The 11,892-nt window shown below is 34.4% G+C and overlaps 1 protein-coding gene across 1 annotated transcript; it reads right to left on the bottom strand.

Moving 5' to 3' along the window:
• Positions 1-238: 238 nt before the first annotated feature.
• Positions 239-11,298, bottom strand: LOC115220600 (neuronal acetylcholine receptor subunit alpha-6-like). The gene is made up of 4 exons (XM_036510188.1): positions 11,185-11,298; positions 9,814-9,888; positions 1,570-1,979; positions 239-274 (listed from the first exon to the last, which is right to left on the bottom strand). Exons 1-4 carry the CDS (start codon positions 11,195-11,197, stop codon positions 239-241), a joined length of 534 nt encoding a protein of 177 aa, XP_036366081.1. The 5' UTR covers positions 11,198-11,298.
• Between the last annotated feature and the right edge of the window lie 594 nt (positions 11,299-11,892).

The raw sequence follows: 11,892 nt of genomic DNA, 5'->3' as shown, positions 1-11,892 counted from the left end.
TTTGAAAATAGTTTATAATTCGATTTATACATCCCAACAGATTAAAACTATAAATCAGAATTTTTGACATCAACAGGGTTTTCATTTCTAAATATTCTACACTTAACTTTGACAAGTAAATATCACTTAGCTAAACGCTCTTTTTACTTATTTAACTTCCGTTTCCAGTATTACTTGTCTTGCATTTAAGGATCTGAGACATGCAGAGTGACTTCATTTTAATTGTTATTGAATTTTGTTAAATTGTAGATCTTTTATACAGCGACTTACTATTCTGTGAAAATGAAAATTCTCTTATGATATACAAATGTGATTCGCCAGCAAAGACAAGAATAAATCATAATTTTATGTAAGCAACCAGCACTTGGTCATAATTTTGCTATAGAATAAACATCGAAATTACTGGGTTAGTGTATGAGTACAATTCTTTCACTTACACTTGAAAACCAGTATGAAAGGCCTTTTCTAATGATGTTTTCCTTAACCAGAAATTTTAAAGAATTTATGCATTTATAAAATCTTCATAAAGTCATTAAAACAATTCTCAAAAATAATTGCTACAATCTCAGTAGAGATTGGAGTAATTTGTGACAGTAAATATTTTGGGTATTGGGAACAAGCTTTTTCAAAAGGAAAATACAAACGCCGTTGGGTAAGAAGAAATGTAATGTTTTGATATATTTCTTCGTATCTGCGATTAAAAATACGTAATTGACAACAATATTTACTAAGTCTTTTTTGTATGTATGTGTGTCTACACACACACACACACACACACACACACACACACACACACACACACACACACACACACACACACACATATATATATATTTTAGGTTAGTCGAAAAAGTGAATAATCACAAGAAGAAGAGTAGACCCGAACAAACAAAGAGTGATAAAAAGTGAGAGTCGGTTAAGTTGTGTGTAATTTAAAGATAGTTTTCCACATTTCCTTGGCTGAACATTTTCCTTGTATCGACTCTCAGACTGTTGGTTCAGGTTCTTTTCCAGTACTGAGTGTTGATAGAGCCGACAGATAAAGATAGATCCAACACAGGAAAGACTACTGGCTGTTGTCAGATAAAGTATGTAAAGTAGATACAAAGGTATTTCTGACCCATTCGTACTTATCGCTCTCCCACTTTCAACAAGATAGAGAATATTGGTGAGAAAGAGTGTAGTTGAAAATGTAACCTTCTCCCCACTCTCTGCAGGCAAAAGAAATATGCATATCGTCAGTAATGATAGCAACAAAATTCCTATAATTATCGCAACATTATTCGCAGATGAAGACTGTTCTAACATGATTATTAATTGGAAACCGTCTGTCGAATTGTCGTCCTCATATTTATGGCCATCTAGTTGAATATTCCAAATGGTTGTCCATACATTCGTTGTGTTAGTGAAATCTATAGTTTGTAACGTCAGGTATGAGACCATTTCATTGGATAACCAAAAGTATATTTTACACTTATTGAATGAAAAAGGATATTTGTAAAAGTCAATCGAGCAGTATGTACGATAAATGCTTCGAATTAAATAGGATGTCCTTCCGTCATAACTCACTGTAATATATTCACTAAAACCTGAACCTTTAGTAACTTTTTCTGCATTGCTTACAAATATATTCGGTGCCCAAATGGAGTCAGATTGGAATTCTATTTGAGTTAGATTGTCATATTTGATGGGATCCCAGCAAAGATATTCGTCTTTCCATCTAGACTCTATAATTATTTTACTATGTAATATTCCTTCAAACAAATCCAGATTGTATATAACGACTGATTTAAAATATAAATCAATATTTAGATTTTGGGTAATATTTCGTACAGGACGAACATCTTTGTTGTAACCTTTAAGAAGTGTATCTCTTAAATCACGGTCAGTTAAATAAGAACTTGCAAATATATGCGGTATATAGAAGAAAACGAGTATGCCGCTTCTGATATTCATCGTCTCGTATGAAATAAGAATACCTGAAAAGAAAATAACATTGTTTATTGAAATAGCAAATTAGATAAGAATGTAAGTAGTTAAGGACCGAAACACTTGCCAGAAAGAGTTTAGTATCTATAGAACTTCTGCCGTTTAACTCCCTAGAGTGTTAGTTATCACTGATTGATTTCAATAAATGAGAACAAGACATGAACGTTTAAAATTTATAATATTTACATTAATAAATAAGCAATGATCACGTTTATCACTGAATTGTTAAATAATACTATTTATCATTAATGCCATAGCTAGTTGAACCTTGAACGAAAGAAGGAATCAGTAAATTGTGGGATAGAAATATAACTATATCCATAATAAGAAGACAAAACAAAGCATTAATAACAAAGCAAATTATCAACCTTTCACTGTATCATCGATATGGATACTGGCATAGTTGTATTTACATAATAAACACGAAAAAAATATGGCGTATGGTATTTGAGTATTCAAAATATTAGTATCGGATATTTGCGCTACTTCAAGTGATTTACGACAGATCCAATAAGTAGGATCAAAAAGTGTTTTAAGTGGCTATCATGTTTTCTGTGCAGGTCGCTAAATTGGCCAAGAAGTTGAACATAGCCGGATGTCACTCTATTCCTTTTAAATGTATTTTGGTCAGCGTGTTTGTGTCTATATTATTCTGGGAAGTTTGAGACAGCTCATGTACATAAGATCTCACCGCATATTCCCTAATATGTATAATACAGCCTTTGTTTGTAACAAAGAAATGGCTAAGTACGATTTTGCCGCCGTCGATCTTTTTCTACAAATATTCTCTATATTAACTGTTACATTCCCGTTGAGTTTTATGATGCCGAATACAATTAATAACAGTTCGTGCTTAATTAATTTGGTAACCAGATCCATATAGAGGGTTCACGCCGTACGATCACCTTTACGTTCTAATAAAAGTAGCCGTGACTGAATATTCAGTAAAAGAAGTGAACTATTAAAGTGAGGAATACGCAGTGTGGTCTTGTTAACAATAGTAATTTGCGCACTTGGAGGAATCATCACTCAACTATCAACGAGCCTCAGAGAGATTGGCACAAATATAACGATAGAAGCCTTAAAAATCATTATTGTTTGAATCTGTAAGTGGTCTCCGCAGACATCTTGAAGCATGATCAGTAAACGAGTCCCTCCTTAGTTTGCTGGTTGTGAGCAGCTGACACTTTCCATCATACACAGAAAAATAAGGTAAGAGTTTCCGTATACTACTACTACTACTACTACTACTACTACTACTACTACTACTACTACTAACACTGCTGCTGCTGCTGCTGCTGCTGCTGCTAATAATAATAATAATAATATCGCAACCAGCCCGGAAGGAATATAAGGCGCCACGACAATATAGCCAGGCCTGTCCATTGGACACTTTGTAACAAGTAAGGACTTGAGAGAGCAAAAAATTGTTACGACAACAAACCCGAAGGCATCGCCGAAAATAAAAATGCAAAGATCCTATGGGATTTTATGATTCAGTGCAACCATGAGATAGAAAATAGGAAGCCAGCCATAGGCTTAATTGAAAAAGAAAACAAACGATGTTGAATCATAGATATAGCATGCCCAGCTGACAACAAGGTATGCGATAAGGAAGAAAGAAAAGTCGATAGATACGACACGTTAGCTTGGGAAGTTAAGCAGTTGTGTTCGATGAAATATAGTAGCAGTAGTATCAATAATTGTTGGAGCCATGAGAACGGTGGGCAACAATCTCGAGAAGTACGTGGAATATATATGGGCTGCAATAAGGGTGGAGTACTCATAAAAAGTAGCACTGCTTGGATGGCCTGAAAGATAAGGTGCTCGAAGGTGCTCGAAAGATAAGAGGTGTTACCTTAGTTCACTGTTAGTGAACAGCTGACACCGCAGTACATCTCCAGCTTTAGAAGCTGCGCAAAGGTAATGGCAATAATAATAATAATAATAATAATAATAATAATAATAATAATGATAATAATAATAATAATAATAATAATACAAATAATAATAATAATAATAATAATAATAATAATGATAATAATAATAATAATAATAATAATAAAACTAGCTTACAAAACAACCACAATTGGACTGGCCAAATATCTCGAAATATCGAATGACTGGATGCTAAAGCTCGTGGAAAATCACGAGAGACGAAAGAAGCTTCATTCTATCATCAAGGAAAGCAAAAAATTTGCTATTGATCTCGTGCAGGATACCCAAACTGAACAACCCGAGGGAAGTACGACAACTATTGTTGCAAAGAAGGTGAAAATGATGGCAATGAAAAAAGCGCACGAGCAATTGGCTGATAGGTGGGAGGAGAAACCTCTGCACGGCAAATATGTGACCCGCAGCAAACAAGCTGATGTTGACCAGAATCAAACCCATCAGTGGGTGCGGAGCTCAGGGCTAAAAGCAGAGAGCGAAGGTTTCATCGTGGCTGCTCAAGACCAAAGCCTATTAACCCAGAACTACCAGGCCAATGTGATGAAAAATGGAGCAGACCCAAAATGCCGATTCTGCAACGACATGATTGAAACAGTGGACCACTTAATCTCTGGATGTAAAGTCTTAGCACCAGTGGAGTATAAATTAAGACATGACAGAGTTGGCCAATATCTCCACTGGCTAATAAGTCGGCATTACAATATCAAAACTGCCGACAAGTGGTATAATCACCACCCTGAGGCTGTAACTGAAGGAGAAAATGTAACCATTCTGTGGGACTTTCCAGTACATACAGACCGAACCATCAAGGCCAATAAACCAGATATTGTTGTGAAAGACCAAAACAATAAAGTTTGCTTATTGATCGACATGAGCATCCCAAGCTCAGAAAATATAAAGACCTACCCATTGAAGTTGAGAAAATGTGGCATCTCAAGGCGGTTACAATACTAGTGATCGTAGGAGCACTAGGAATGATCAAGAAGGGAACCGAAAATTATATGAGAATGATCCCTGGCTTACCATCCCTGCAAGAAGTGCAAAAGATTGTCTTAACTGGTACATCACACGTATTGAGAAGAGCATTGTCGATGTGAGAACTGTTGCTGCTCATGTATATTAATTTTAAAAAAAATGAACGAACTACTGAGTTTGGTTTAATGGCCTACCAATATACACTATGAGTTTCTTTGCCCTAGGAGTCGGGAAGACACTCGGCAAGAAATGGAAGAAAATTTGAAAGAAGAAAAAAAAAGTAATAATAATAATAATAATAATAATAATAATAATAATAATAATAATAATGATGATGATAATAATAATATAATAATAATAATAATAATAATAATAATAATAATAATAATAAGAAGAAGAAGAAGAAGAAGAAGAAGAAGAAGAAGAAGAAGAAGAAACAATTCCTATCATAGTAGGTGCATTAGGCATGATAAAAAAATATTCAGACAAATACATAACAAAAACACCAGGACTTACAAACACATATAACATACAGAAAATTGCACTACTAGGCACTGTACACATCCTACGCAGAACACTTTCCATACAATAACCATCAGAGCATCACAACAAATCACAGCACATACCCAAGGCACACAGAGCTGCGATCGGTAGTGAAGTGAAAGCACGCTATAAAAATAAAACTACTGAATAATAATAATATAATAATAATAATAATAATAATAATAATAATAATAATAATAATAATAATAATAACTGATGCAGTACCAGGCAGTGGCTCTCATGGCTTCTGATCTTAACTGATTGGAAGTGTTATCATGTACATTGTTTTGTCTTGGTATAAAAGATGGGCTACAGCAAATATTCTGCTCAATACCACAGATTTGCTTGTCAGTTGTTTGACCTTAACCAGTTGAGCATGTCCCTGAGTGGCTGACGATATGTGCATCTCTAATCACGAGCAGAAGTAGTTGGGGAGCATCATAGCCATGTGCTGAGAGGGATTCTTTGGGGTTTGAATAATTCACCTCTGGAAACATGGGTGGTTCATTCAACATCCTTAAACAACCCTTATTCAGGGACCTTTTGAGCGGGATGGGCTACTCAACCTGAAGAAATTTCTAACTGGGCCCCACCTGCAAGGTCATGTGCTGTTTATCTTGATATGAGATCACCATGTCGTGCACATATGGTTGTGATGCATGTGCCTGGTGTACCCTTATCAGACGGGTAGTCATGATGGGTATATTGGGCTTCGTATATTTTACCCCAGTGTCACTTTGAGGGCATGAACTGCTCTCTCACTCAATAATAATAACAATAATAATAATATTAATAATTACCAAAAACATGTAATGAAAAGAAATATAACAAGTAACTGCAGAATATGTGGAGATGGACAAGAAACAATAAATCATATTATCTCTGGCTGCCCAGTCCTGGCTAAGAAGGAATATATTTACAGACATGACAGAGTTGGAACCTACATACACTGGAAGCTATGCCAACATTATGGAATAACAACAGAAAAAAGATGGTATAGGCACACACCAGAAAAGGTCACAGAAAACGAGAAAGCAACCATACTATGAGATATGCCGATACACACAGATAGAGAAATTAAGGCCAACAGACCAGATATAGTTGTCAGAGATCATGAAGAAAAAAATGCTTTCTAATTGATGTATCAATACCGGCAGATGACAACGTGACTCTAAAAGAAATGGAGAAACTTTCAAAATACAAAGACCTGGAAAAAGAGGTAACCAGAATGTGGAATCTAAAAACAGAAACAATTCCTATCATAGTAGATGCATTAGGCATGATAAAAAAATATTCAGACAAATACATAACAAAAACACCAGGACTTACAAACACATATAACATACCGAAAATTGCACTACTAGGCACTGCACACGTCCTACGTAAAACACTTTCCATACAATAACCATCAGAGCATCACAACAAATCACAGCACATACCTAAGGCACAGAGAGCTGCGCTCGGTAGTGAAGTGAAAGCACGCTATAAAAATAAAACTACTGAGTGATAATAATAATAATGATAATAATAATAATAATAATAATAATAATAATAATAATAATAATAATAATAATAATAATAATAATAATAATAATAATAATAATAATAATAATAATAATAATAATAATAATAATAATAATAACTGATGCAGTACCAGGCAGTGGCTCTCATGGCTTCTGATCTTAACTGATTGGAAGTGTTATCATGTACATTGTTTTGTCTTGGTATAAAAGATGGGCTACAGCAAATATTCTGCCCAATACCACAGATTTGCTTGTCAGTTGTTTGACCTTAACCAGTTGAGCATGTCTCTTAGTGGCTGACGATATGTGCATCTCTGATCACGAGCAGAAGTAGTGGGGGAGCATCATAGCCATGTGTTGAAAAGGATTCTTTGGGGTTTGAATAATTCACCTCTGGAAACATGGGTGTTTCGTTCAACGTCCTTAAACAACCCTTATTCAGGGACCTTTTGAGCGGGATGGGTTACTCGATCTGAAGAAAATTCTAACTGGGCCCCACCTGCAAGGTCATGTGCTGTTTATCTTGATATGAGATCACCATGTCGCGCACATATGGTTGTGATGCATGTGCCTGGTGTACCCTTATCAGACGGGTAGTCATGATGGGTATACTGGGCTTCGTATATTTTACCCCAGTGTCACTTTGATGGCATGCTCTGCTCGCTCACTCAATAAAATAATAATAATAATAATAATAGAAAAGATTGAAAGTTACAGACTATTAAAAGACGAAACTGCAAGAATGTAGACTAATAGGAGAGTGTCTGTTATTCCAGAAGTTAGATGAACTTGGAGCACTAACAACCTTTTTCGAGAAATACGATAGAGAAATTGGAATTGACATTAGAGCAGAGCAAACCGAAATAACTGCGCTGCTGGGGATAGCTAGGTTTTTAAAATTGGTACTTGAATGTTGAATGTTTCCCACGATAATTACAACCAAGTACCAACGCTTATAATGTGCGCAAAGTGCCCCTGTGCGACCTCGACACCATGCTACTGTCCGCCCTCACAGAATCTACCAGAAGAAACAAGATCGAGCTCTCTGAGAAGTAAAACAACAACAAAAACAATAATAATAATTTTGACACCCGGCCAACAATTACAGGGATGAGGCTAAGTTTATTACATCCACCCCAGTATTCAAGGCGTACTTATTTTATCGACTCCGAAAGGATGAAAGGCAAAGTCAATCTCTGAGGAATTTGAGCCCTGCTCGGAAGAGATTCTGTCTACTGTACTAAGGATTTTATTATCTCAGCATCTTATAAAGAACGATATTTTTAAACAACATTTCCACTAAATTTAGGATTGTATATAACACTGCTACATTGGGAATACACAATGAATTTGATTAAAATAAAACTTTTACAAGTAGAGGAAATACAAGCAGAAATTATAAAGCTAACAAGTGCAATAATAACTTAATAGGAATACTTAAAATGGAAACAAAATACTCAAATATCACAGAACATTTATTTCTAAAGATGTATAAAATATGAAAATGACAGATGGAGGTAAATAAATTACAAAGTAAATACAGAAATTAATACAGAAAAATTCAAATTAAATAAAGGTACACATCATATGATATTTATGAATGCAACATAGAGCGATTCTTAATGAGACTCTATCAAAAATACTAGCTGGAGGCCAGTGCCTGCAATTATGATGACCGCAAATTTACTTATTTATAAAATGAAATATAATTATGTACCGTAAATGAAACGGGAAAATTCACTTTATCGATTTTCTGTCTATGCTAGTGGTTCCCAACATGGGGTCCGCGGATCTCTGGTGGTTCGCAAATTTAGTACTGTGTGTCCGTGAACTACATTCAAAATTATATATATATATACATATATATATATATATTATTAATATTAGGAAATCAATATCAGAAGACTCCTCACAAAGATATACACGTGTGAAAAATAATTGTTGTATTAAAAATATATGAATAAATAAATATAAATATGTATAAAAATATATGTAAAACGTATAAGTATAAATATATAATGTATATTTCGGTTTAAAAGTTTTGAATTAAGTATTTAAAGTATCTTACGATCGTTTCACAGAAGTGTTAAACGTCTAATGAAATCCTATATTGATAAGCATTTATACACAACTCTTCTGCTCTTCAGAGATAGAAAATTTGAATTTTGTATAACATATCAAATGGTATTTTTAAAAAAATTGAAGTAATAATGGTGTTAGTTTGAAAGATAAATTAAAAATTTATATTTAAAATTTACATTTATCTATTTATATATTTTTAATACAGCAATCATTTTTCACACGTGTATATCTTTGTGAGGAGTTTTCTGATATTGATTTCCTAATATTAATAATAATATATTATTTAATATATATATATATATATATATAATCGCTCGTATTAAGTATATAAATACTTTAATAGTATTAATACTTTGATACAATAGAGCATTCAATATAAATTCAGTATATAATATTCTCTCTCTATATATATATATATATAGATGTGTGTGTGTGTGTGTGTGTGTATTTAAGGATAAGCATATTAAAAGTGATCTGAGGGGAAAATATTTAAATATAAGCGACGAGAACCACTGTTGGGAACAACTGTGTAAAGGTTGGCAGCTTGGGAACTGCTGGTCTATACCATACAACGCATAAAAAATAAAACAACAACAATAATAAAAGTGACATCGATGACTAGACAAAAAAAACAACAAAACAGTCAAACATCATAAAATGAGAAAAATTAAAATCGTTTTTCAATAATTTGAATAACATTTATTTAACTGTTTATAGGCACCTGTATAAATCAATTGTATCTCTTTACCTGTCTTGTTTCTTTTCTTTCGCAATTTGGTCTGCTGTTTGTTGCTTTTACAGTGTTGGAAAATAATGTGTTCATCTGTAGGTTTTAAAATAACGGCATTAAATATATGTCCATGACAAAACTACGTGAAAAGTGTAATAAATCTATATGTGTGTGTGTAGATGTGTATGTGTGTGCCTGCGTGCGTGTGTGTGATGTGTGTGTATGAGCGCGCGTGTACATATATATGTATGTATATAGGAATATATATATATATATATATATATATATATATATATATATATATCTGGATTTACATATCTCTGTCTGCACAGACACGCCTGCATATATTATATATATATATATATAATATATATATATATACACAAACACACGTATATACGCCACACACGTCCACACACACACATACACACACATATCGATATGTACATAGATATATAAATGGATACATTGATTAATAAGGAGAGAGAGAAAGTGGTTAAAAGAAAGAGATAGAGAGTGAGATAGAGAAAGAAAATGAATCACAAAAATCAGAACCGCCACAGAACAACACGATAATTGGTTCGGTGGCCAATTAGATAGAGAACAACTCAGTAAGTGGTTCGGTGGCCAATTAGATGCAACAAAGTAATTTAGACGTCAATAAAAGTACAGCTTATGATTTTGAGTAATTAAATTCCGATTTCTGTAAATATTAGCAGTTGGGGACATCAGTGCAAATATTTAAAACGGTTAAGTAGTTGAAATTTCTTTTTCTGGCTTATAATGATAAGGAATACACACCCTTTTAGTGAGTCAAGAAAGTAGATATTTGAAAGAACGACCAAGGTTATGTAATTAGAAGTTCGTTTTATAAAATATAATAGTTTGCTAGCTAGATAGATAGACATGCAAATAGAGAGACATATAAATAGACAGAGAGACAGATAGATAGATAGATAGATAGATAGATAGATAGATAGATAGATAGATAGATAGATAGATAGATAGATAGATAGATAGATAGAAAACTGTGAAAGTGGTACAATGAACTCGCCGTGAGGAGTGGAAAATCCAACGTTTCGTATTCAATGCTTCCTCATGGGGCAGAGAAAAAGAGAAGAACAAGCAACAATCCAAACAGAGTTTACATCCTTCTAGCTTAAAAAACTGGCTGCAACTGATAATGGACGCAGAATAACAGGGGCAGCTAAAGTGAAACAGAAGTTATAGGAGGGGGCGAGCAGAAAGGAGAAGGAAAAGGGTAATGGAAAGAGTAGAGGTAAGTAATTACGGGAAAGCTGAAGAGAGAGGATGGAGGGAGGATTAAGAAATGTAAAAAAAGAATTAAGAAGAGGTGAAAGGATGAAACGGATAAACGTTCATTCATACCTGTTGGGGACATAGTGCCAAAATCAAATATGATACATTGCTACTGGTGTTTCCGTGGCCGTGGTGAGAGGCCATGCCACACACTGATAAATCTACTGATAAATCGAATGATTCAGAGTGTGGCAGTGGGTGACGACAGGTTGGCCTGGCATACGTAACATTATGCTTCTGATGTAGTCGCGAAAGCGATCTCCAGCGCGTCGCCCTGTTTCGCCAATGTAAAGAACACTGGAGTGTTTACATTTGATGTAATATATGAGACTCACCGAAGTGCATGGTGTGTTATGTGACATTGCTTCTTGGGTCACACGATGGTCGTAATATTGTTGATCTAGAGGCATGTGTTACGATATTGTCTGAGCATCTAAAGATACCTGGTTGTGCAGAGCTGGGAGCTGCAAAGATTCTAACAAAGAGATTTCTAAGACTCCTACCTTTTTTAAAAGGCAGATGGGATCGTGTTGAAAACATAGGGGCGAATGTCAGAAAGAAGAAAGCGAAAGTTGTGGGTGAATTTGTTGCTTAGTGGGAAGAAAGACGGGTGGTAGGTGAGAGAGACATTGTATATATAACCTAACAAAATGAGGGAAAGAGATCCTTCAAATTGGTGGGCTAAACATCCAATTCACATCAGTTGAATACCATATGTAATTGTTTATATATATATTTCTGTACTACCCACAAGAGGCTAAACACAGAGGGGACAAA

The sequence above is a fragment of the Octopus sinensis genome, linkage group LG16 (assembly GCF_006345805.1).
Source record: "Octopus sinensis linkage group LG16, ASM634580v1, whole genome shotgun sequence".
Taxonomy (NCBI): Eukaryota; Metazoa; Mollusca; class Cephalopoda; order Octopoda; family Octopodidae; genus Octopus; species Octopus sinensis.
The sequence above is the reverse complement of the archived record's forward strand: the minus strand, read 5'-3'. Positions and strand labels throughout refer to the sequence as shown.

Coding starts and splice junctions, on each gene's coding strand:
- LOC115220600 (XM_036510188.1), bottom strand. Junction 1,980..9,813: donor AAAGAAAAGAAACAAGACAG/GTAAAGAGATAC, acceptor TTTTCTTTTCAG/GTATTCTTATTTCATACGAG. Junction 275..1,569: donor GTTTTAGTGAATATATTACA/GTGAGTTATGAC, acceptor TCATTTTCACAG/AATAGTAAGTCGCTGTATAA.